Source organism: Cupressus sempervirens, chromosome 5 (assembly GCF_028749045.1).
Source record: "Cupressus sempervirens isolate cs-2001-9-10 chromosome 5, ASM2874904v1, whole genome shotgun sequence".
NCBI classification, from domain to species: Eukaryota; Viridiplantae; Streptophyta; class Pinopsida; order Cupressales; family Cupressaceae; genus Cupressus; species Cupressus sempervirens.
The window spans coordinates 339,743,784-339,771,467 of NC_143122.1; the positions used below are offsets into that span (position 1 = coordinate 339,743,784).

Genomic DNA, 27,684 nt, shown 5'->3' on the forward strand with positions numbered 1-27,684 from the left:
ACTAGAACTAATGTATTCCTTCATAATTTCCATAATTTCTTTAAAATTATTTCATCCTAGAGCCCTACAAGGAGTTTGTAAAGATGAATTTAAAGTAGCATTTTGGATAATAGCTTTCTTTGTGTTAACAAGTGGCACCTATAGTCATATATACTAGTTAACATCTTAAATAAATCTAAAGAAATGCTGAGAGATATCCATTATTAAATAATTAAAATGTAATTTTACTACACTAAGAAATATTTATATTTCCTTATATCTCCATTTAGTTTTTTTTGCACTAACTTTAGTTGTTTATTTTAATTTCTTAAAAAATTGATTATTTATAGATCTCCAAAGCTAATTATTTTAACAAGTATTTTATCTAATGTTTATTATGTTATTTTTTCAAGTATATTTTGTTTATAATTAATATTAAAATTTTGACATGTAGATAGTTGTCAAATTTAAGCTAAGAAATGTTAATATTAACACACTCAAACCATCCCTCCACCCTTTGTGCCATTATAGAATGCCCCGGCATTAATAATACAAGAGTTCCAAAGCAGTGGTCTACTATGAAAGATATGGTATCTGTCTTCTGTCAATCAATTGTATCAAATTGTAAATGGTTGTTAAAAAATCAAAACGTTATGAACAGATGAATACTGGAAAATAATTTCAATAAAGAGAGCACTTAAAAGAGTATTGGAAGTTTTCTCTTCGCATTTTTTGATCGATGTAATTTGTACAAGTGTATCCAAAAGTCTGCAATATGTACAAGGTCAAAATTCTCACACAAATTTGACAAGAACATCTTTAAGCCGTGGATGGACTTCCATACATGATGCATAATGATTACGTACAACATCTTCTCAAACAATTTTTAATTGATGAAGAAATCACATAGTAACCGTCAGCAACGGAGAGATCTTCCGTGGAAATTTAGCAACAAGTCTACGAGATTAAGAAAATGATAATGGGATGGTAAGTGCCCATACTAACCACTCAAACTACTGTAAACTTCATGAAGCAACCAGTTTTTCCATTATCATTGGCATGCCAAAACTTGGACGTAGTGTCAAACTTATGATATCTGGGCAATGCCTATAATGGGGACTTACCTTCCAAGAAAAACTACACAGCATCATTGCCATAACAAGTCTTGCCTCCGCAAAGGCAAAGGATTGGCCGATACATGTTCTTGGACCCGTGCCAAAGGGTAAGAAAGCAAATGGATTCTTACAAGCACGACCCAATCCATTGGCGAATCTTTCAGGCCTGAATTCCTCAGAATCATCCCCCCAAAATTCTTTGGAATAATGGAGGGCAGGGATAGGCACGACAACCTCAAGTTTCTCTGGAATCAGAAACTCACCTACAGAATTTTCTTTGATGCAAGCTCTACCAATCAAAGGTTGTGGTGGATACATGCGAAGTGACTCAAATAATATCATATTCAGGGTCTTCAAACGTCCTAAATCTGGCAAGGTCAATGGATCATCCTTTTTCAAGAATTCTGCGGCTTCAATCCGGGCTTTTTCTTGCCAATTTGGATGAACAGATAAGAGGTATGAGGTCCATGTAAGAAGGATGGCAGTAGTTTCATGCCCAACAAGTAAAAAAGTTATACAATTGTCAACAACCTGCTTCTCAGTCAGATTTTCTTCCTTGAGCAACTGAAGCATTGATGTAAGCAAGCTCTCATTTCCACCTGGTTCAAAATGTTGATTTGCCAGTTCATTTTCCAAAAGGTCCATCGCAATCCTTCGGAGTTGGCCTTCATCTTCCACAATCTCCTGAGCAGCAACTTTTGATCTGCTCACAGTCTCAAGCAATAATGAGCTTGTCAGTTTTTTATCCTCTGGGCACAACAGGCGGTACTCCACAACTTTATACTCTAGAACTGCAAAACTTTACGAATGTAAGTTTGATCAAGTACATTAAAAAAGCGGCCATTCCTTCTAGTTCACAAGGTAAGAAATATAATAATTTTTTGCTGAAAAAACTTCTGATAACAAAAGTAAAGATTGCATAATAGATCTTGTAAGTACACAACCACCACAGTTGATAACTTAATATTCTATACTGGACCTGGTTCTCATTAGTAAGTGCTCCCTCCTTTTAACTCAACCAATCAGGTAGGCCCATGGACAACAAATATGAATATTTAATTTTTTAATATTTGATACATCATAAAACTATTGGATGTCCATTTATTTCAATTATTAATTAGAAGCTTCTAAAATTAATAATTAATTCTAAATATATAAACTCTATGCGAGCTTTCAGGACTAGACATAAACCAAATATATATACTGATTGCCTTCACCTTTTGCAGAAAAATTCGAATTTCATACATGCAAGAATACTAATAGTGGTCCTTGTCCATGAATGAATAGCATGGTTGCTGCTGCGCTTCCTCAGTACTCTATTCCAAAATGAATTGCATTACCTCTTTGCTATTAAAACTTCCTCTTCCTTGCAATTAGAGTTATTGATAATAATTGGGCAAAGATAGAAATTAATTTTTTGCTACAAATCTTTCTTCCTCTTCCTCACCATTGGAAGTTACTGTAATTAATTAAACAGAGATTTTCTGGCATTATATTGCATGTTTAGGTCCCAGATGACATTTGTTATAGAAAACCTTGTAGATGTCCACCAGGGGATTTTAACCCATTAAATGGGCCTTGGCAATTTACCCAACCTAGCATAAAGGTTGATGCATAGCAAAAAGAGAAGACAGATTAAATAGAAGCCGATGGCAGTTGGTAAATAAGACCGCCGCCTGTAGAATTGTACGAGGGGGTTTTGTTCCATTAAATGTCTTGGAAATCCACGTAAACCTAGCAGATAGAAAAAGAAAAAAAAGAAAAAAAAAGAGTCTGACTGATGCCTAGGCAAAAGAAATATCGATTAGGAATTTCCATATAAGAGAAATTTCCCAACAAGTATACAGTGAAAAGAAGGCCTAAAACTTTCGGAATTGACTATACTGGCAGGTCTCTACAGACTTGCACAAAATGTGAGCGCAAAATTGAACTGGATATGCTAGAACCTTGAAAAATTCTATAGCTTTCTGTTTGGTGTAAAGATGCACCAGGATGATGTGTTCCTAAATTTCTTTGTTGATAAAAAACAGTACTTAAAGTTTCCACAGGCTGATGCATATTCACATGCAATTATGTGGTAGCAAGTTTAAGTGGACTTGATCTTAGGAATTTTATGTTTAAGACCATTTGAGTTGTTGCACTGGCAAATAACCTTTTAGAAAGTTCTGGTGCTGCATCAAAGTATCTCCTAGATGCAGTAAGTGTTAACTACTGAGTGAAACATTCGTATTTTTGAGAAATAAGTTCTTATAAACCACTACTCTCAAGAACAATTGTCAATGAAATTGACTTAAAAACTACAAAACTTCATCTTAATAAAACATTATAACTTCCCACTACATCATAAGCTTATTTGACATGTGCTTTTGAACAGCTATGCAAAAGGGAATTAAAAATCATAGGCAGTCCATTGAAAAATTAACTTTTCTGTTTTACTTTGATCAGATTTTGTTATTCTTCATCCACTTCCCATCAAGTTTCCATCAGGTTCCATCTTGTTTTCATTGAATGTATCAACATTACACTTATTTAGCTAACATTTATGGATGGTTTCAGCATCTATACACTACATATACACTAAATCATTTCTTGCACGTTGTATACCTATTATTCTCCCACATACTGTTCAATAAACACCTTAACAGGAAACCGTACAATGGTAAGAACTGTCACTGGCAGGTTGCAAGATAAGGGTTTGACTCCCACCCACTTGAAGGATGTGACAGGTCGGTGATGCAGTTGGAAGAGATTTATAGATGGGTTTTTTATCAAATAACCCGATACCACATTGCAAGCACAGCCTATTGACTGGGCTGACCAGCAGAATGTATGTACTATTTGCAACCAGTCTTAAACCACATTGTTTAGCAGAAAATATCAAAGGCTGTCCTGATGATCTTTTATATATGCATCTCTTCCTGTTATTACCCAAACTCTGATGTTCTGATTTTAATATAATAATACTTCATATATTTGGTGCTTGACCTTGTACATTGAGGCAGTACCCTTTACTACCTTTTTTGAAAAATAAATTTTGTATTTTAAATATTTAGAAAAAATTAAAGAACCCTTGCTAAGTAAAAATGGGTTGCATATCACAAATGATAAGATTTTATACAATTAAGCAAAACACTTTTAACACGTTTAGCTATAAACTATAGCATTGTATGGGTTCAATCAGAAATTAGTAATTACCTAAAGGAAGGCAATGGAGATGCGAGTCCAAATATACCATGTCTCCTGTTATAAAGGTACCGACCAAAGCTAAGAAAAATCTCATCCTTAGAGCTTCTTAAATCACTACCAAAAGCAAACTTTCCAAAGATGCTTAATGTCAACTCAAGAAATCTTTGATAAATATCTATTTCTTGGTCATGAAGCTGTAAATTGTGCTCCCAGCCATGCATGGCCTCGACCGTGACTTCCTTTAGGAGTTCCAGCTTCATCTGATGGAAGAAAACTCAAGTTAATGTATTCCTCTTCAAAACTAGGTTCACATATAGAAATAAATGGAATTTTGCTATAACCTAATCTCTGATTTCTTGAAGCATTGGGTCTATAGTATTATAGTTCTTGCCAAATTGCAATTGATTAATCAGCATATCTCTGAGCCCAAAGCCATCATGAAGAAATTTTATACAAAAGTTTAAACATCAAGCGTCAATTCCAATCTGGTCGAGAAAGCTTGTTCTTGATTTAACTTTCATGGCTCGAGGTGCACACTGCCCTTGTTTATTTAGAATCATTCAAAAGAGATATAATGCTGTTCCACTGATATTGCAATTTAGAGAATATCATACTATTATGGGAGGTTCATCACAGTGTGATGGTTAAGCGGTTGCATTGTTATGGTGCAACCAAGAGAAAATAAAATATATATCTATATTTGCAGATCTCTGAAGTTCATAATTGTAATGCAATTTTCATTTCTCTTTCCTAGTTTAAAATCTGTCTATTGTTTTGTAAACTAGAGGTTGTCTGATTAATGACTTTTTGGCATGTTACAACTAACTTAAGCATGTGAAAAGGACCCACTTTAAAATCTGTCTATTGATTTGTAAACTAGAGGTTGTCTGATTAAGGACTTTTTGGCATGTTACAACTAACTTAAGCAAAAAAAGAACCCACTGGGTGAAGTAGCTAGGTACAACACCTTTTCACACAAAAAAAAATAGTTTCAAAATGGGCACGGGGGAACCAAAAACCCTCCCATCCCCTTATTCTGCCTCAATGACAAAAATGCACCTCTTCCACAGTCATTTTCATTTCAGCTTACAAGTTTTCTTATACATTGTTGCTACTAGAGGATACCCGCAGCAATTTACCCACTGGGTGAAGTAGCTAGGTACAACACCTTTTCACACAAAAAAAAATAGTTTCAAAATGGGCACGGGGAACCCAAAAACCCTCCCATCCCCTTATTCTGCCTCAATGACAAAAATGCACCTCTTCCGCAGTCATTTTCATTTCAGCTTACAAGTTTTCTTATACATTGTTGCTACTAGAGGATACCCGCAGCAATTTAAAACCTTGCCACCAGTTTCGAACACAAAAGGTGCTATCATCTAGTCATTTATCTGGAATTATTGGGACTTCTGTTATTGAGACTTAACAATTCAACCACTTTAGTATTTGACCTTTTTGTATAAATAACAGTTAGCCTGAGTCCATTCACAATTTTTTATTTTAAAATTTCAATTTGCTCTCACACAAGAACTTCAAAACCACAATTCGATTACACTACAAACTTCTGAAACATCTTAGACATAAAATGAATACTAATGACACTAAGATGGGTAGGTAAGAAGTAAACATGATGAAAGTTAAATAAGGTGTTGGAGGTTCCCTTTCTTTTGAAAATCCAAAGATAAGTTCTATTGAAACACCGCAAGGCATTTTGCATGCCTTTCATCCTCTATTCAAAGACTTTTAAAAAGCCCTTTCAAGCCCAAAAATACTTTTGTTCCGATTTAATACCTGTTGTGAGGTTTTCACACCATCACCCCATTGCAGATGGGGAACCCCTCTTTTTGCCTTTGCCCTTGTTGCTCTGCATTTTGAGAGCAAGTTTGGTGTAGTCTATTGACTAAGTTAGAGATAGTTTTGAGGTCGAGGAGTCTAGAGGGAAAGCAAAAATCAAAGCATGAAATCCAAATAGAGGAGTCAAGTTGGGCTGATAATCTTTAGGAGCGACTTGGAGAGACCAAGTTTTCATTCGGGAGGCTTGAGTTGCCTTCAATGCTAATGATGGGATTGAGCTTCGAGATGATGACAAAATCCTCAGGCAGGGGTGGAATAAATCCCCTGCCTAGGTTTTTATCCTCTAGGCATCATGAATTCCACCCCTAAACATGAAGAGAATTCTCAGAGGGGAGGCAACACTTCAAATTGTGGAGACAAACAATTCTGATTCCCCTCCAATTTAGCATGAAGGGAGTAAGTTTGAGGCCCAAGATAGGCATGGTTGGATCAGACTAGTGTCATTAAAAGAAAAATCTTCATGATGGTCTAATTGTCACCCTATTGGAGAAGAATTCCTCGAGTGTGGGATTTCTGCCTTGTTGTGATAGCAATGAAAAATTCTCAAGGGGCTCCAATTTCAACCTTGGGAGGATGAAAATTACACATTATGAAGATTAAAAGGTGATGAGACTAGGTTTAAGGGGAAACGAAAGAATGGATCAAGAAAACTAGGATCTAGTTGGGAATGAATGTGAAATTTTTTTAAGGGCCATGAATACCACCCTAGACAAAATCTTCCTCTAGCTAGGATTTCTGGCCCCAAGCAATTTAGCCAATTAAGTTTTGGATGACATGGTACAACTGCAGTAGTTGAAGGACCAGATCTTGATGTTTCATGATCAACTTGTTACTTGATAATGAAGTTAGTGAAATTTGATAAAGTAAAAATGATTGAATCCTCAGGTAGAGGGGGAAACTGCACCCTACCTAGGGTTTTTGTCCTCCTAGCACCTTGGTTTCTGACAAAATAAATTTAAGTGACTCAACATTTCCTTAGGAGGCCGAGGTAATTAGAAGATAAGGGGGGTCAAGTCTGGAGGTTGGGAGGTAAGTTGAGGAGAAATGAAATTTAAAATTGCTAAGATGGAAAATGATAAAATCCTCTCCAAGGTGATGTTTCCTCCCAACAATGAGAATTTTCAAGAGGATAAAATCCTCAAGGATCCCAAAATTACTCCTTGAAAGATGAAGAGACTAGATGATGTCATAAAGATTGAGTTTGGAGTTTCAAAAAGTATAAGGAAAATTCCTGTAGGGATGGCAGATCCTGCCATCCCCCAAGGATCATTATTCCTCTATAACCCTTAATTTCTGCCCCGCTCTTAGAAAAATCTTCATACATGGTGAGCTCCCGCCTTGATGAACTTGGAGTTCGTGAGGGTGATGGATGTCTAAGTATGAAGGAATGAAAGGGGGTTTTAAGCAAGAATCAATCTAAGGATGAAGAAGTATGAATACAAGGAAGAGGCTAAAAGAGAGTCTAAGCAAATAGATCCTCATCCATCCTTAGATTCCACCCACCTTATACACAAAACCCTCATGCTCCACCGATTTCCACCATGGCTATAATCATGTTGAAAGTTTGTCTTGGAAGTCTAAATAAGAGGGGAAGTTGGTGAAAGACAATTGAATGAAAGTATGGCAAAAGACAATGGATGATGAGTATTTGTGAACAACAAAAGAAGATTCCTCAAGGGAGGGTGGATTCCACCCTCCCAAAGGATTTTATCCTCTCAAATGATAAAATTTTGCCTCCCCTAAAGAGCTTGGCCTAAGTCTATGTTCGCAGCGAATTTGAAGGGAAAGTTCAGGTTTTGAAATAATTTCCAAAACCTCAAACAGGCCAGCCTATATGGTTTAAAAAACAATTAAATAAATGAGCTTTATTAGCCAAGAAGTGCAAGGTCGGCCTCCTCAGGGATCATGCCCTTTCATCTTTAAACCTCTATAAAAGGGAGGTCATTTCAAACCATTTTTTCACCAAATCAAAACAAATATCTCTGCAATAAGCAGCGAATTACATGTTTATAAGCAGCAGATCTGTTTGAAATAAGCAGCAATCTCAGACAGGGAATAGAGTGGGAGCAATTTTTCTCCTCAGTTGGACAGCGATTTGTTTCCAAGAGTGCTGGGTTGATACAAGTTTGGCATATCAACTTTGGAAGTGAGATAAAACATTCCTTGAGTTTCTAATTCAGATTAGAGGAAGGTAAGCTATTGAAATCTGCAGGTGTCACAAAGCAAACTCATTGGTTTCAGATTTGAGTTTTTTACGAATTCATCATACTGGTCTCATTTCCTTCCTTTTAGGCTAGAATGGTTGATGTTATATGAGAAGGAAAATCCGATTTTAATATACTTTGAGCAACAAGGATGAATTGAAATTCATTAAAATTAAGATAAAATCTAATTTGAAATCTCATCTGAATCTAATAATTCCAAAATTAATAAAGGGAGGTCAATTGATCGATTTAATTTCGCTTCAACGTAGATGACTCATTTCAAGATTTAAGTTCTCTTTAGAAGTAACTAGGTCATCATAAAAGGAAAACTAAAAGCTCAATTAATGAGGATCTTTATTAGAATATTCAAGGGGAAGCATTTCAAAATTCTGATAACTCTAGCTTGCTAATTTAATTTCAAGTCTAATCCTTAGCACGCTAATCAAAATTTTAAGTACAAAATCTAATTGAAGATTCTTATGGCAGGCAGGAGTATGTCAGAAGCTAAGGCTGGGAGCTCGAAAGAGGATAGACAAGCTCAAGTGAGGAAGGACACCAAAGACATGGCAACAAACTCTACTTCCACTACAAACAACAAGAAGATTGGAGATGCTAGCCTTGGGTCCTATTGGTTCCCAAAACTACAGATTGGAAATCCAAGAGCTTGCTAATCCTCCAACAAGATTCCACAATCAGTTCTGGTCAACGAACGAGAATCACCTTAATTTCCCTGCACTTTAGGCTTTGTTACACCTAGGTGGGTAAACTTTCACCTCAAATGCTGACTGCTTGGTTCAAGGCTTTTCTATAGCAAATTTAAGCTTGGTGAGTTCTCCAGTTGGTAAAATCCTCCAACTCGATCAAAGAAAAGTTGAATGCTGAATGTTTGAATTGAATGAATGTTTTGTATAATATTTGTCAATAATGGATTTGATGCTTGTATGAAGGAAGATATAGATTTTCTACTTCAAATATAAATCCAATAATACTTCAATGATTCAAAATAACAGGGCCTTTGCTTATTCAGGCAACAGAGTCAACTACAATAAGGATTATTACATACAACTTTATAAAGTTTTATGCACTTATACTGTCAACAATTTAATAATCAAGATGCGATAGATCAAATATATATGCAATCTTAAATTAGTCCAAATTGAACTTTAACTCATGGTAGGGAGACAAATTGGATGCATATACGGAAACAATTTGATATTTCACCATATCCATGATGATCACATTTAAGATGCTAAATGACCATGTCCACTTATCTGACATATAAATTGTTTCCGGAATTTTTAAATGATTATAAAGGACGAATCCAAATGCAATTCGATTCTCTATGCCTTAAATATAAACAAAATGCTTTTTATCATGGTTACGGGGAGACCCGTATCCCCCCTAAAAGTTGCGTCTCGGAGACTGAGATGCGTCTAGGAGACTTTTCGCGTCTTTGGAGACTTCATGACAAAGTCTCCCAGTCTCCTAATCCAAAAAGTGACGTCTCCCCGAAGTCTCCTAATAAAATATAAATGTAAAATATAATGCAAAAATTAAGACCAATGAGATACAATGTAGTAACCATGTGAGTTTTGAAATATTTGGCTCTATATTAATGTGACATTACTATTATTATTTACTTTACTCTTTTAGTTTTACAGTATTACTATTTTCAAATTTTGTATTTAGTATTAGACTCTTTAAAATATTAAAAAAAAAATGCTGTCTCCGAATACCCACGTCCCCTATTTTTGAAAAATTGTTATACCGGTACCAGTACCAGAACCGGAAACCTCTAAGTCTCCCCGTCTCCCAGTGACCTTGCTTTTTATATATCACTAAAATATTATATTTGAATTTTATATTACCAAGCCATTTTTTTGCTCCTTATTCCTCCTTACAAGTGGATGTAAAGAACTTTTTCTTGTCGAATGTCTGTTGTTATTCAAAAAAGAATTGTGTATACATACATACATACATATATATATATTCTATCCTTTACAACATGTCTTTTAAAATGAAACAACATGTCTCCTTTTAAGAAATATCATATAATTTATTATTTTCATTTTAATAAACTTTTCTTGGTCATAATAGCTTCTTATTAATTCTCATATTATTTTTGTTTGACTGCAGACCTTCCTTTTTATTCACAGCATTTATTTGCGCAGCATTTCAAATTTGATTCCGCAATTCATATGTGCACTTCCTAATGTACTCTACCTGTTTTTAATCATATTTTCCTGAAGACTTTGTTTATATTTGAGGATGATAGTCATGTTTCATATCACTGCCATAACCACAAAGAGTTTAGGAATATTTGGACCCATGACACTTTATTTGCTCAATAATCTTTGACTGCACATGGCCTTCGCACTATTGTTGATGTATAACCCTACGCTGCTTCTTATATTCACTGCTTTGGAAGGAACTATCTACAGTCAACAATGCTTCCATATGAAACTGTGTGCCATTCTCAAATTCAACATTGTATTGACGCGCTTCCTCCCTTTGGCTTCTGCTATGTCACTAACCTTCTAATACTTCATTGAGCACGAGTTAATTTTGCTTCAGTCTTTGGCATTGGGAATTTATATTTCTTTGATGCGTTGATATTCTCATTTTGTCTTCAAAACCAGACACCATGACATCAAACCCAGTAGACATGAACATCTTGCCGTATGGATCATCAATTGAGAGAATCTCGCTAATACCGGACTGAAGATATCATCCAACTTGATGAGAAGACGATGCCACCAGACTTTCAAACAAGTATCCAGGTTGCCACAATCATATTATCTTGGAGACAGTATCGTAGCTACAATTTACATGTTCAATTACCTCCAACATTCAGAGTGTTCCCTGCTCTTAAAAGGTCTCCACAACTTGCAAATAAGTCATCTGAACTTCCCAACTGCTAGGATAAGTTCTTAGCACTGAAACTTTCATTGATATCAATAGTTTCTATGTCATCTCCTGCTATCTAATACAAATCCCAGCAGGATTCCATAAACATAATTGAAGATATATACTGCCTGTTCAATGGGGACACATAATCCAAATTCAGCAGAATCCTCAGACCAAAATTCACTAGATCATGGATATCTACTTTGGGCAATCCACAGGCAATGTCTAACAAAATATTCAACAAATTCTCCCCAGATACTAATGGTACTAAAACTTTTCATGCAAGAATACAAACTCTTAGATTGCGCAGAGTTGCACATCTTCTGATATAAAGTATGAAGACAGAAGGATTTAACCAATATTCAGTTCCACTACTGATTATGGAAGGCTTCAGTCAAGATAGAATGATTTGGACAGGAACTAAATTTGGATGCAAGCTTTTTCCCAGCTTATTGTATCTCCCAAACTCAACTCTATCGAGGTAGAGTAATGTTCCCAATATTGCATTGCTAAAATCATCATCTGTAAATTCAAATAGGCAAATAGTGCATCCTCTGAAAAGTGCATCGGTAAAATCGGTCCACTCATAATTTGTTTCTAAATGGAGGCCCTAATTCTGGCAAAAGATTAAGGCTCCATGAGTGGCTCTTGTTGCGGACATGTGTTCCTTGTGGACATAATGAGTATCCCTGCTATCTCTGGGGGAGCAGACTGAGCATCCATGCTTAACATAATGCACAGTGAAATTGGGTGGCCCCAGGCCCCCCAATAAATGAACATTGATTCTTTCCTCTATTGAACACCCAGTTCTGATCAAGCAATAACTTCTTACTCTTTTTTATTATGGTACCATATTGTTCTTTAGTAAAATCTGATCCATTAGCAAGTCTCAGAAAATGATCATTACATGGCATGTGCCTTTCCTTTACCTCCTCAGTCTGCTGCCCATATTTTGAACTAGTAGTAGATGCACCATTCTTATGGATAGTACACATTGGATCCACTTCATTAATACATTGTTTGGTATCTGACTTATGTTTTACTTTTGAGAAATCATCAAGCGTATTGTGATTTTTGCTAAATGGAAGATCTTGACGGTCATGCATGTGATTAATCACAGAAGCACTAGAACAAGTCTTTTTTGTTTGATTGTCCCTCTATACACCATTTGCTTCATCTACATATTCCGGGTGTTGTTTCTCCTGCCAAAAATATTTTGAAGATAGCTCATGTTTAGGAAATTTTTCTTCCTCTTTATCAAGAATCTGATCGGTCAAAACAATTGGGAGATTTTCAGAACTCATCTTCAACATATTCTCATCACCATCCCTGGCTGATTCCATCTCATCTTCCATGTTTTATGTATTTCTTGCTCATAGGATAAACTCAAAAATGTCTCACCTTCTGAATGCATACCATGAATTTCATCAACTTTAGAATTAGGACTGCTATCTTCATCATGATGCTAATGAATTTGATTGTGTGAACAATCCTCTTCAAACAATGGATTCAAGAACACGGAGAACTCAGACATATCTTTATCTGCTTCCTCTTCAAACAATGGATTTAGGATCATAGAGAATTCAGGCATACCTTCATAAGAGCTTTCATCTGGATCATCACTACATATAATATCATCAAATAGTGTACTAAATTCATCCTTGAGAGAATCATCATCTGCTTGACCAGCAAGACAGATATCTTTATCAGCAATATATCCTAAAACTTCCTCTTGTTCATATGCTGTATGCAGTTTTGTTTCATCTTCACTATTTGATTCCTGGGAATCATCATCTCCTTCATATATCCCCTAAATATGTGCTGATCCATCGACTTTTCTCCACATGTTTCTGATATTCCATGTCCAACAAGTCTGTAATTTCTTCCATGCTGAGACAAGCCTCTTCCTCATTTTGACATTCACTAGTACTTGTCATGCAAGACTCTCCATGGATGGGTTCTTCTTCAGCTTGCTACAAAATTACTTCTATATTTGAATCTGAAACATCGCGTTACTCATATGCATCTTCAGTCTTACATTTGCTCTCTTCTGCAGTCAGTTCATCATCCATACGTTTGAGAAAGATAAGAAACTGATGATCATGTAAGAGACCTAGTTCTTGCATTCTGTTGAAAAGATCAGAGGATGGAGGTCTGCATTCTAAAGGTATTTCTTAATAGGCAATAAACATCCTCATGAAGAATTGTACCGCCGATTCACCTTCGTATCTTCCCAAGTTGAAAAATGCATGAAAGGGGTATGTGTGCTTCCTCCATGGGGTAACACAAATCCTCTTCCTGATCATAATACATATTTTCCATGGTAGACGATTTCTTCTTTATCAAATCATTTTCTTTCGAGTCTCCTCACTTAGTAGAGCTACCAACTAAAATCTCTATTGAATAAAGTCACCACCTCTTTTGACGAATGTATTGATATTGTTATTCTTTTGGGTTCTCGCTTCCTGTAGAGTATGCTTCCAATCAAATTAATATAACTTCTTTCTGACTCTGATCTACGAAATCTGAAATTCTAGGTAGCTTCACAATGTATATTGTGAGAAATTCTCACTAGCAGAGTCGCCAATATGTTGGTTCCCAAAACCACAGATTGGAAATCCAAGAGCTTGCTAATTCTCCAACAGGATTCCCTAATCAATTATGGCCAATGAATGAGAATCACCTTGATTCCCCTATACTTTAGGCTTTGCTACGCCTAGGCGAGTAAACCTTCACCTCAAATGTTGACTTCTTGGTTCGAGACTTTTCTATAGCAAATTTAAGCTTGGTGAGTTCTTTGGTTGGCTAAATCCTCAAACTCGATCAGAATAGAGTTGAATGTTGAATGTTTGGATTGAATGAATGTTTTATATAATATTTGTCAATAATGGATTCGATGCTTGTAAGAAGGAAGATATAGATTTTCTAACTTCAAATATAAATCCAATATTACTTCAATGATTCAAAGGATCAGTGCCATTGCTTATTTAGGCAAGAATCTCAACTACAACAAGGATTATTACATACAACTTTATAAAGTTCTATGCATTTATACTAACAATAATTTAATGATCAAGATGCGATAGATCAAAAATATATATGCAATCTTAAATTAGTCTAGATTGAACTTTAACTCCTATGGTAGGGAGACAAACTGGACACAAATACAAAAACAATTTGATATTTCACTATATCTATGATGATCACATTTATGATGCTAAATGACCATGTCCACTTATCTAACATTTAAATTGTTTACAGAATTTTAAAATGATTATAAAGGACAAATCCAAATGCAATTTGATTCTCTGTGCCTTAAATATAAACAAAAGGCTTTTTATTTATCATTAAAATATTATATTTGAATTTTATATTACAAAGCCATATTTTCGCTCCTTATTCCTCCTTACAAGTGGATGTAAAATACTTTTTTCTTGTCGAATGTCTCTTGTTATTCAAAAATGTATATATATATATATATATATATATATTCTATCCCTTACAACATGTCTTTTGAAATGAAACGACATGTCTCCTTTTAAGATATAATTTATTATTTTTATTTTAATAAACTTTTCTTGGTCATAGTTGCTTCTTATTATTAATTCTCATATTATTTTTGTTTGACTGCAGACCTTCCTTTTTATTCACCGCATTTGTTTGCATAGCATTTCAAATTTGATTCTGCAGTTCATATGCGCACTTCCTAATGTACTCTACCTGTTTATAATTGTATTTTGCTGAAGACTTTGTTTATATTTGAGGAGGATAGTTACGTTTCACATCACTTCCATAATCACAAAGAGTTTAGGAATATTGGGACCCACAACACTGTATTTGCTCAATAATCTATGACGGCACATGGTCTTCGTACTATTGTTGACGTATAACCTTATGCTGCTGCTTCTATTCACTTCTTTGAAAGGAACTATCTGCAGTCCACAATGCTTCCATATGAAGCCATGTGCCATTCTCATATTCAGCATTGTATTCACACACTTACTCCCTTTGTCTTCTGTTATGTCACTAACCTTCTGATACTTCATCGAGCACGAGTTAATTTTGCTTCCGTCTTTGGCATCGGGAATGTATATTTCTTTGATGCATTGATATTCTCATTTTGTCTTCAAAACCAGACATCACAACATCAAACCCAGTAGATATAAACATCTTGCCATACGGAGCATCAGTTGAGAGATTCTCGCTAATACAGGACTGAAGATATCATCCAACTTGATGAGAAGATGACGCCACCAGACTTCCGAATGAGTATCTAGGTTTCCACAATCGTATTATCTTGGAGACAGTATCTCAGATACAATTTACATGTTCAATTACCTCCAACATTCAGAGTGTTCCTTGCTCTTAAAAGGTCTCCACAATTTGCAAAGAAGTCATCTGAACTTCCCAACTGCTATGATAGGTTCTTAGCACCGAAACTTTCATCGATATCAATAGTTTCTATATCATGTCCTGCTATTTGATACAAATCCCAGCAGGATTCCATAAACAGAATTGAAGAAATAACCTGCTTTATCAATGGGGGCACGTTATCCAAATTCAGCGGAATCCTCAGACCAGAATTCACTAGATTATGGATATCTACTTTGGGCAATCCATTGGCAATGTCTAACAAGATATTCAACAAATTCTCCCCAGATACTAATGGTACTAAAAATTTTGATCCGAGGATACAAACTCTTAGGTTGCACAGAGTAGCACATCTTCTGATACAAAGTATGAAGACAGAAGGATTTAACCAATCTTCAGTTCCACTGCTGATAACGGAAGGCTTCAGTCGAGAGAGAATGATTTGGACATGAACTAAATTTAGATATAATCTTTTTCCTAGCTTATTGTATCTCCCAAACTCAACTCTATCGAGATAGGGTAATGTTCCCAATATTGCATTGCTAAAATCAACATCTGTAAATGTGGATAGACAAATAGAGCATCCTTTGAAAAGTGTATTGGTAAAATTGGTCCACTCAACTTGTTTTCTAAATGGAGGCCCTAATTCTTGCAAAAGATTAGGGCTCCATCAGGTCCATCAACATGTTTCAAATGATCCAAAGGATGTCTAGAGATCTAACTTCTAGGATGGCCAAGATGATGATGAAGAATAGGATAGTTCAAAACTGCCTTCCCTTCTACCATGCAGTGCATCAAATTGGTTTGTGAATGTGCAAAGAATTACAACCCTCAAATGAAAGCAATGGAGTATGGGAAAGAGGTGAAGAAGATTGCAACTTTTCTATTAGAGAAGGCTGTCGCCATGGCTTTCAACATTCCATCTAACAAGGAAGGAACCTACATCACCAAAGAGAAAGCCTTAACACAAATGAAGATCAAGTGGATGCATGTGCGGAGAGAATGAATGATGAGTGGATGGTTGAGTCATAGAGTCATTACTCCAAAATCTTTCAGTTAACCAAGCTGACTATATTGAACTTCAAACCAGAAATTGGTGATCTTATTGTGATGCTCAATCAAGTGATGGGAGAACCACAAGCAGGCACTTTCAAAACTTAGATGTACTACTTCATAGACAAGATCTCTTCAAAAGAGGTGTTGTTTGCATGGGCAAAGATTATTAGTGACAATATTAATCACTAACTAAAGATGATGAAGAACACAAATGCATCCTACATGACATCTCATCTTGTCTATATGCTGGCTAGAGTATTCAAATTTCAAGGATTGGCAAGTTTGGGAAGGTGTGGTACATCTAAAGAAGAGTATTTAGTGCACAAATGCTACCCACATCTGCACCTTCAAAATCACAAGAACTTCAAAATATTCAATGATGTATTTTCCATGAAGATTGTGAGACAATTGCAAGGGGCTCCATATGTGAGGCTTTCCAATGGGGCTGAGAAATCAATTGAAGAATATGAATCATGGCACATCCAGTATTCAAAGTTCAGCTAAATTCAAATACTTGGAAGTACAATTTGTCCAAGGAAACTTCCAAGGTATCCTACAAACAAGATGGTCATTGTGGAGGTAGTGAGGCAACTACTTGCCTATGACAAAATTCAAAAGAACAAGTACAACCCAGGGATTAAATTCAACTTCAATTTAGAGAGCAGAACTTATCCATCATAGGCAGGGGATGGGAAATTTGTGTACAATGGGATAGGACTCTAACAGTCAAGAGAAAGCTTTGATCCTAAGAGGAAGATCAAGAAAGCATATGGGGAGATCTACATTCACATTCCACACATAGAAGACTATAAGGATAATGCAAAGGATGATTTGGAGACCCAAAAGAGGTCATTCTCAAGTATGACAGTGGATATGTTCAAAAAGTACAAATGGAGAGAAATTCAATTCTTGATCAGTTAGAGAAGGATGATAACATTATTAACAAAGACTTTGACACCACTATAAATCATGAGTTGGAGCTAATTGATTGGAGTGATGGCAAGGATGTCAACCTTGAGGCTTTGGTGATTCCAGTTTCCCACTTCAGTCGATAATGATTGGATGAAAAGGTGACTGATTTAGTGAGAAAAAGAATACCCTTGACATTTGATAAGATGAAGGCTGAAAAGATCAAAGAAGAAGAAGAAGAAGAATCTAATCAGCCTCCAGCATTAAGTGGGCAACAGGATGAAGCTAGTAAGAAAAGGAAGAATAGTACAAAGGCTCCACCTAGCAGGAATGCAAAAGAGAAAGGAATCAAGGTTGAGGAGCTACAATCAAAGAGATAGAATCAGACTGCTCCTCCATCCAAAGGAATTGCAACATCAAAGCAAGGAAGGACTATGCCATCTAAGGGAAAGTAAGTACATCAAGCAATTTCTTCTGAGTCGAAAGACAACACCAACCAGAGTTTCTTCAGGGTATTCTCCATTAAGTGCTTTTGAGGTAGAAGGAATGCTTCCCCGACAAAATAAAAATGATGATGAGATGGTTGTTATTGAGGATTCTCAACAAAAGAAGAAAACATCTAGAAATGTTCCCTCTTCTCCGAGTCACACTCCCAGTGTTCAAGAGACAGAAACATTTGAAAGGTAGGAAATAGAGACACACATAAGGAGATTTGACAAAGAAGATAATTTGGCCAGGCTAATACATGATAGACTTAGTATAAATGCCTATGAAAAGTTGTGCAAGGAAAAGGAAGAGATCAAGATGGAGCTACAGAGGAAAGTCTCATTGCAATCTTAGAGCGAGAAATAACGGAGGCCGACGCTAGTCCAGAAGAGGAAGAAGCTCTTGCAACAATGATACAAATTCCAACTATTGAAGTTGTAGCTTCTAAAGTGACAGTGGATAGTCCAGGTGGTGAAGAGGAGACCAACATTCAAGCGATCCAAAGGAAAGAACAATTGGAGATCTCGGAAGACCAGAGTATACCCATTCTAGAATGGTTAAAGCAACGTATTCAGAAGAGTCAACAAAAGGAGGTTGATCCAGTAGTTGAATTGCAATTTTTTTTTGGATTGAGCAAACCAATCCGAATAACAAGGGAAAGCAAAAAGATTCACTAAGGTTATCAAAGGAGAATTGGGGTCCAGGATTTTGCAAATTGCAAATCCTATAGTTGACAAGGGTAAGGATCAGATCGCTCTAGATGAGTACCATGTCATGGAAATCAATCTTGGTCGTGCCTCCTGCAATCAAATCATAGAATAATTTGATGACTCTACTCAGGCTTTGAAAGAGGGGATTAAGAAGCTGGAAGAAGGATACCAGAAACAAAAAAGAGATATCAAAGCCTTCTATCAATACATTAACAACTTGTCTCATCTAGTAAGCGAGGAAGGTCCATCATTTGTCCCTCTGACAAGTGTATCAGCTGAAACAGTAGATTGCAAATCCTATAGTTGACAAGGGTAAGGATCAGATCGCTCTAGATGAGTACCATGTCATGGAAATCAATCTTGGTCGTGCCTCCTGCAATCAAATCATAGAATAATTTGATGACTCTACTCAGGCTTTGAAAGAGGGGATTAAGAAGCTGGAAGAAGGATACCAGAAACTAAAAAGTGAAATCAAAGCCTTCTATCAATACATTAACAACTTGTCTCATCTAGTAAGCGAGGAAGGTCCATCATTTGTCCCTCTGACAAGTGTATCAGCTGAAACAGTAGATGATATTGATAGGATCAAGAAAAGTGCTTAAGGTGTGAATGTTTGGTTTGAAAGAATTCAGGAAGAAGCCTTCAAACATGCAAAAGAATCGGTTCAAGTAGATAGTAGGGCATTAGTGTACTCTCCAAGATCCAGTGCATGGAGGAATCGTAGGAAAATGAGCATATTTACCAAGATGAAATGATTTCAAATATTCAAAATTTGATGGAGACCCCAAAGTAGGCATTGATCAATGGTGGAGTTATCAACGAAGGTGATGTCTATGATTTCCTTCAATGGTACAATGGAGTGATCATAGCTAAAGAAATGTTTGAGAGCTCCACCAAAGAATCCACTTGATGGAAGAAGGTTGTTGACAACATCAAGCAAGGGGTGTCCAATACAGTCACGTCCTTGTTGTCACAGAGATTGGTAGAAGATGAAATGATAATAGATAATTTGGAAGTCAAGTTGGAGGAGTTCTTTCAGCTAAATGTTTTCAAAAGAGATGATTTTGAGAACTTCTCTATGTTCTCGAATACCATGCCACCACTCAGGACTTGCTACCAAATTGGGAGGAAAGTTTAGAAAAGGCAGAAAGAGCAGTTGCAGTTCTGGAATTCAAGCAGGAATCGAGACCAAGCATTAGCATAGAAGAATTGGAGACAATGCTGGATCGATTTCATGCCTTCAGGAAAGGAAATCAAGGATAGATGAATTTAATGCATAGTGGATGTTCTTAGTGGTCATTTATTGCACCCCACTCCCTTCTCGAAGGAGCATGTATAGTGGGCATTTATTTCCCACTATAGTAGTGGATCCTTATTACATTAATGTAGAATCTTTTTCTTGGCCCTAACCCTAATTAGGGATGATGTGGCACAATTTGGGCCATTGGTTATTGTCATCATCCAGGCCATCTGTTGTAATCGAGGACCTATATAAAGGCCTCACTTGTCATTTGTAAGGGAGGATTTTTTGAGATTTTTGCTATGAGCTACTAAGATAAAAAAGTTTCATTTAAGCTTGGTGCTTGCTTGTTCTCTCAAATTCCCTCATTTAGATTAAGTTTAGTTTAGTTTAAGTGTTGTGATTGCAATGGACAAGATGGCAATGTATTGATTAATTCCTTTGATTCATACTTTTGACCTTTTAGTGATTTTAAATCGTTTTGCAAAGTTAGTCTGAACCCCTTTCATGAATATGTTTTAACTTCTATCATTCGTATACATGTTCTTTATGATGGTGTATGTGGTGGTATGAAAATCTTTCACATAACCCTTGAAGGCTGCACTAGTTCACGTGTAGTTGTAGTATAACTTGGTGAAGCGGACTTGGTAAATTGAGGAATTTGTCCACTGAAATACCATTTGTTGTCATCACCACCCTTAGGATTAAAATAGAATTCCTAAACCCTATCCAATTTCATTTCTGCATATTTTGTGAAAACCCAAAAGGTACTCAATTGCAAAACCTTTAGATAGCTCCCACATCTAGTATGGCTTGAAATGAATCTAGGCGAATACACGTAAGGCCCCTTGTGATCATCAACGAGTCACATCAACCACCAAGCTTATCCACAATCAAGGCCTAATGTCGAAGGAGCCTTGAAGTCATCATATGATCTTCTAACCATCTTAGCATACACGAGACTTTATTCAAGAGAGGATAAGATATTTCAATATTTTGTCGTACAGTTTGGTGGGTCATAAAACATGCATCAACATAACATTCACCTCTTAAGACTCTCATGACATCAATCACAGTTAATGCAGCTAAGCGGGAGATAACAATTACTACAGCTCAAACTGAAATGAACTTGGCAAATTGGAGAATTTGAAACATACCCATGCCTCCAATGAATGCACTCAATGATATGGTGTTCAGGTTCATCAAATTGGAAAAGAAAGAGGAAGGCAAAGGAAATATTATTTTAGATGATAATTTGATGTAAGCCTAAGTGGCAAGCTATTTTCTCATTGGTTGTTTAGATTCTTAAATCTGATTGACCTACATTTTGGTGCCCATTTGGTTGTCACTTTTATGAAATTTTGCTATTTGCACATTTTGGGATGCTTGAATCTCATTGGCCAATGGGGTGGAAACCCTAATTAGAGTTTGTAGGATTCAATTTGGGCCATTGATTCTAATCAAATCTTGGCTGTTCATTGTGCTTGAGCTCCCTATATAAGGTCCGCTCCTCTCATTTCTAAAGGGAGATGTTGGAGAATTGCTAAGATAATGCTAAATTTGCTTTTCTTATCATTGATGTGTCTTGCATGGGATTTGTAGCGATCAAGTTTGAACTATTCCATTTGAAGTTGTTAAGGCAGAATAGAATATGCTTCAAATAGATTAGTTGAATGGAAGAAATTGTAGATGTTTACTTGCTTGAATTGGTTTAAACTAGTCCATTAGCCTCTTGTTGGTTGTAGGGAGTGCCTTGTGCGGTGAGCTAGTCATATCAAAGTACTCTAACTTCAATTGATATCTAATTTTCAATTTGCATATATTTGATGGGATTGATGGGGAAGAACTAGTTTGAAAATTAAATTAAGCATACCATAGAAGCTTGCAATAGGTGGGTGGAGCCGTTGGTGAGATTGCATTTAGTAGAGTCCAAGTCATCCATTATTGCTTACATTCATAGTTAGAAGTAGAAGTAGAAGCTAAGTTTAGTTCAAGATAAGTTCAAGAGTTGAAAACCAGAAAATATGTTTTCATTGCACATTGTCAAGCCAAATCTTCATAAGCAAATTGGTAAGTCTTGAGAAACAGCGTAAGTCCCCTATGTGATTACCAGCAAATCGCATCATTTCATTGAGCGACTATCCATGATGGAATGACCTCAAAATCATTTATGATCTTGCTTTGCAAGCTTTGCATTAGAAGTGACCTTATTGAGAGTTGAAATTTTGGTATTTCATCTTGGAATATTAAGTCTTTGATTTTGTATGTTGTAGTGGAACATAACTCACATCAACACTACTATCTTAAACAATAAAAGGGTTTAAATTTTGGAGGGCAACAAGAATTATTTATGTTTGCAAAAAGATTATCAAAAAAGCTATGGTAGATTTGTACACCATTTATTAGGTGAAAGTAGACATTTTAAATAGCTCTGGAGAGATTAATGAAACTTTCAAGATTGTGTACTTAATCAAATGAGGTAAGCAATTTGTAAAGGATCTTGGAATACAATTCTATGAGGAGCCGATGGCCTATTGTCACAAAGAGTTGGAACAAAATAAACACCCCTCTTCATATGGTTGCCTATGCTCTTGATCCCAAGTTGTATGGACCAAGATTTGACTAAATTCTTCCTTCAAAAGGCAGTGAGGTAATGGAGGGGTTTATGAAGGCCCTTTGTCAGATTTATAGCATTGAGGAGGAAACCATACTCCGGCAGTAATAGCTCTAGTTTTCTAGTCCTTGAGGTCCTCCATTCAACATATAGAGGGTAGAACTAATAGAACCATTGTTGCACGAAAAAAACCATTGAATAGTGGAAATTTTATGGGAAGGGCACAACAGAGTTGAAGCAACTTGCCATTTGTCTACTCTCACAAATTTGTTAGTTCATCTACTACAGAGAGGAATTGGTCCACCTATGACTTCATCCACTAGATCAAAGGAACAAGCTAACCTCTAATTGGGAAAATATACTATTTGTAATTCATAGTGCCTAGAGACTTTGGGATTAGTAGACTACCAAGAATTGAAAAACTTCAAGCACATGTTGAGATGTTAATCTTAAAGATGTTATGTAGGTTGACAAGGAGGAGGTGCAACCAAGATTGGTCAAGATTCCATTGGATGAACCACAACTTTAGCTAGAGTGGCACAAACAGCTCTTTTGATATTGATACACCAAACAAGACATAGTTATATTTAGATGCTTAAGCCTGAGTTTAAAGTCTGAACAATGAAATCAAGGATTTATTGCTATTAGTGTTATTTATTGCTGTCATACTTCTGCTAACAGCTATTCTCTTACAGCTCATGATATATTTGAATTTGAATTTGTTGCTACTGTTATAATGCTGTCATATCATACTGCTACTGTTATACATCTCTCTCTCTCTCTCTCTCTCTCTCTCTCTCTCTCTCTCTCTCTATTATCGAAACCCATCCCTTGATATCTACCATCCCCATCCTGAAACACCATGGAATACAAAGCACTTGCAATTTCAAAAGGAAGTCATCAAAACATTGCACAATGGTGAAAAAATAAGAGGCACCAAGAATAGGAAGCACACCTTAATTTTCTTGGATGAGAAATGAGGTTCAAATATTTTACGTTGGTGATACCAATCTTTTCCAGATGATGAAAATATTCCATCCCCTAGAATAGATAATGAACGAATGAATGACGGCTTTTCATAACAATCTGCATTACCAGTGAGAACTTGTCGACCAAGAACGGGATCTACAATAAATAGCCTGACAAACTTTCCAAGCCTAATGTAGAAAATGTTGTTGTGGTTTCCAAGACTTGTCCAGATATTGTTATGATTTCCAAGACTCTTCCAGACATCCCAACTGTGTCCAGCATCCATGTTGTTTAATTGTACTACCTACAAATAACACAAAAAATAATTTTTATAATCACTTAGTAAAAAGTTTTTCATCTAAAAATTCAAAGAAAAATACTACATCCTTTGATGCTCCTTAAAATGTGACAGTTTAAAAATAGTGAAACCAGACAATCTTTTTCTTCAAATACCAAAAAATTAAAAATAAATTTCAGGCCATAAAAAAAGTACAATTTCCCAGAAATGGGTCAGGTAGCTCATCCCAAAATGTTGATACCTTTTTAATGCAGTCATAACCAGGAACCATCTACTCTTAATATTAATGATTATGGATATTTGAAATCTCTAGAAAAGAATTCATTTCTACTGCAAAGGCAACAAATTAAAATACATTGCAAAATAAATGAAAAATAACAGTTGCAATTTGAGAAAGCTTTTGCTGAGTGAGAAAAGAAATTAGCCATTTTTTTCATTTTTTATTTTAAAATTGGAGATAAGCTTTTATATAAACCCTTAAAAATATCAACCATGTAAAAAGAATATTAAAAATAATCCTAGTTAATACTGTCAAGAGCTAATGGTTTCTCAGCTTATTGCAATTCATAGTAAATGTCAACAGGGTAGCGTTTTCATCCAAATGTCCTCAACCAATCATAAGAAGTTAATGGGTCTATAATACACATTAATCATTACTACAAGCTGAATAAACTCAAAGGAGAGTAACAAAAATAAGCTGAAGTACACCAATGTGATAGATTAGTTGCGTGTTTCTACAATAGTCCCAAGATGGCCGAACTATATGTATGTACAAGGTGTGTTCTTCCCTTAGAGTTTTAAAGACAACCTATTTTCAGCTACCATTAAGCATAGATTGACAACTTCTGTTGAAATTAATTTTTCTTAGTTTCTATTAAGGTTATTTTCTACCTTGGAAAAAAGTAAGCTATACTTTATTAGAGTTGTACCTTGGTTTTGTGTTTAGATAGAATATCAATTTCATTCTAATTTAGATAGAATATCAATTTCACTCTAATTAGAACCTACAGTGCACCTGCATCACTCAATTCATTGTTTGTGCAAACAAAAAATTATTTCTCCATTCTTAAGAGATAGCCATTATTCAATTAGAAGAGAATTTAAGCATCACTACAACATCTTATGACAACTCATTGATTGGTCTTGCAAGTTACTAGAATTAGTCAGTATATTTCTGGCCTGCAGCTTTCATCATGTACTACAACATTTAGTAAGACAACCTTCTTGCAGTAAAAGTTAGTTTTGAAGTTGCATTAAGTCTTGAGGAGAAGCTGAAAAAGTTGCAATCCAAGGGCTGGGGAAAGCTAAAAAATTGGCAGGGAGTTGAGGATATCTCAACAGTCTCCTTCAAAATATAGTGTCAAAGAATATATTCATGTTAAAACTTTGAAATAAGTCCACTTCCAGCCATGTAACACATGTTAAGACCTTCAATGGCAAGGGAAAATACACTAAAATCCTATTCAGTGTGATCTCCACTGTAAGAATGTTAAAGAATGGCTGCCCAATTGATATATGCTGCATGAGTATTCGGCATCCTTTTCCTATTCATTTGGTTTCTGGATGGACATCCTATTTTTTGAGGACTGCATATGTATTATTTGCATGCTGGTTACAATATCTACAAGAAATACCAAGCTTTCTCCTGGGCCATGAGCTAACAAATTACAGTTCTCTATCTTGAAACCGAAAATGCCTACTTAGATGACCCCAAAATTACACTTGAGACAAATAAAGAATTCTGTTCTTTTGATAGTAGGTGTTTTCATAGGTAGATATCAGTTGGATAATGTGAGAGAGAGACTCGAAGAGTGAAGTAGAACTCCTTGGATGAATCAATAGTTTCATTTGCCTATTGTAGAAAGAACAGAGGAACAAATAAGTAATCAATCTGTTATTCCCACAGTGTTGACAAGAGGTAGGCTATATAGTAAGTATTTGCACCTTATACAATGCCGTGTAATTTTGTAATAAGTTTTGTATCGACCTGCATGAAATTAATAAAATTACTGTCGAAATATCACACAGTTAAAATCTTGATAGCAATGTCACAATTTGACTTGCTGTGGAAATTGTCTCCTACTTATCAAAATTACTGTGTTGGACAGAGTTGCTTCCATATTGTGTGTGTTGTGATTTGTGGGCTTCTTGATTGAGTTGTTTTTCATTGAATTCCCTAATCTGGTTGCTATAAAAGCATGTGGTTTGATACTTAAAAGCTATGTTCCCCGGGGATGCGTACCTGGCCTAAAACTAAGAGTTTCGGAAACAGGGACGTCCCAGGGACGGGTATGGGACGTCCCCCAGCCATCCCCAAAAAGGGAAAATTACCAGGGGACGACCCCGAAACTTGGGGATGGCTGAGGAAAAAAAGGGGGACGGCTGGCCATCCCCAGTACGGAAAGGGGACGCCTAGACATCCCCCAACCGTACCGGGTACAGCCAGCCGTCCTCAATTTTAAAAAAAAAAAAATTTAATGCAAAAAAATAAAAAAATGAATATTAAAAAATAATTTGAAGGTTCCTTACTAGGTAGCCGAGGTGGGCCCCACCCCTCCAAATCCGGTAGAGGCAAAATATGAGCAGCAGTCTGCTTCATTTTACTATGTTATGTTTTTTATGTTGAACGTCAACATGCTTATGATACATTGATACTTATTACTTTATGGCAGCCCTCTAGCCTTTGGGCGTATAGCTTTAGGTATATTTAGCTTTAGATTTTCAGATTTATCATGTTTATCATTATGATATTGTTCACTGATATTGATATGCATTTTGACAATTGAGTACTGAAATCGGATATTATTTCCTAAATGGCATTCAAATGTTGTATGTTATGGTTCTATAGTGTTTAAATGACATGCTTTGTGCTTAGTTTCATTTGAATGACATGTATATTTGCGAATTTTAATGTATATTTTAAAACTTCCCTATATATATAGCCATCCCCCCCCCCCCCCCCCGGTCCCGAAAATGGCCAAAAAAATTTGCCGTCCCTAAAACCTGTCCCGCCGTCCCCGTACTAGAAACTTGGGGGAACATAGCTTAAAAGGGCTAATACAATTTGGTCTAAGATATGCAGGGGATGGTGAGATGATGCTACATGGATTCGTGGATTATGGCTGAGCAGGAGATGCAAGAGACAAGAAGAGTACATAAAGATGTTGCTTCAGTTTGTGTGAGGAATAATATCCTGGTTCAGCAAGAAACAACCTTCACTGCCATCAGTCTAACAAAGCCGGGGTAAATGGCAGCCAGAAGTTGACAGTAGAATTGGAAAGTGAGACAGTGGAGTCCACTATCATTTACTCTGACAATCACTCTCTGAGAATCCAGTGTTTCAAAACCACAATAGGTGCATTGACATCAAACATCACTTTCTCAAAGACAGTTCAAAAGGGAGTAGTTACTCTAAAATATGTTCAAACAAATGAAAAGGTTGCACAAACTCTCATAAAGCCTCCAGCTAAAGAGAAGTTTGAGATGTTTATGAAGAGACTCGGGTTGGCAAGCAAATTTCTCAGTAAGAAGTGTTATACTATGATACTTCAAAAAGGATTCTCTAGCATGGTACACGTGGATCCTAGGCACATTTCAGCAACACATACAGTCTCACAGGAACAGAAGCTCCATTCTTGGTAGTTCTATTCATGGCTATCCAGATTTAGCAAACTGCTTTTCTGTAGTTTGTTTTTCAATTTTAGAATAACAGTTCTCTATTTAGCAGTTTAATTTTTCTCACGTTTAACTTTGTCTATTAAAAGGCGCAGATTCCTAGAATAAAAT

The 27,684-nt window shown here is 36.0% G+C and overlaps 2 protein-coding genes across 4 annotated transcripts in view; one reads left to right on the top strand and one right to left on the bottom strand.

Moving 5' to 3' along the window:
• Positions 1-682: 682 nt before the first annotated feature.
• The window catches only part of LOC149556076 (cytochrome P450 714C3-like), a 63,034-nt gene continuing 36,032 nt past the window's right edge, over positions 683-27,684 (bottom strand). The window contains exons 2-4 of one of the 2 annotated variants that reach the window (XM_089830215.1): positions 23,587-23,904; positions 4,290-4,540; positions 683-1,797 (exon numbers count right to left, since the gene is read on the bottom strand). In XM_089830215.1, the coding sequence (XP_089686341.1) occupies positions 1,005-1,797; positions 4,290-4,540; positions 23,587-23,904 (1,362 nt within the window). In that variant the 3' untranslated portion in view covers positions 683-1,004. Of the gene's footprint in view, positions 1,809-4,289; positions 4,541-23,586; positions 23,905-27,684 lie in introns of both variants that reach the window. The other variant, XM_089830216.1, reaches the window with a different exon arrangement.
• Positions 1,793-27,547, top strand: LOC149556077 (uncharacterized). Of its 2 annotated transcripts, XR_016364625.1 has the most exons (3): positions 1,793-1,955; positions 8,825-9,095; positions 26,981-27,547. XR_016364625.1 is itself a non-coding variant. In XM_089830217.1 (2 exons), the coding sequence occupies exons 1-2, from the start codon at positions 1,820-1,822 to the stop codon at positions 9,007-9,009; spliced, it is 321 nt and encodes a 106-aa protein (XP_089686343.1). In that variant the 5' UTR covers positions 1,793-1,819; the 3' UTR covers positions 9,010-9,345. The 2 variants fall into 2 exon arrangements, 1 of the variants encoding a protein (XP_089686343.1); XM_089830217.1 differs by lacking the exon at positions 26,981-27,547 and having other exon boundaries at positions 8,825-9,345.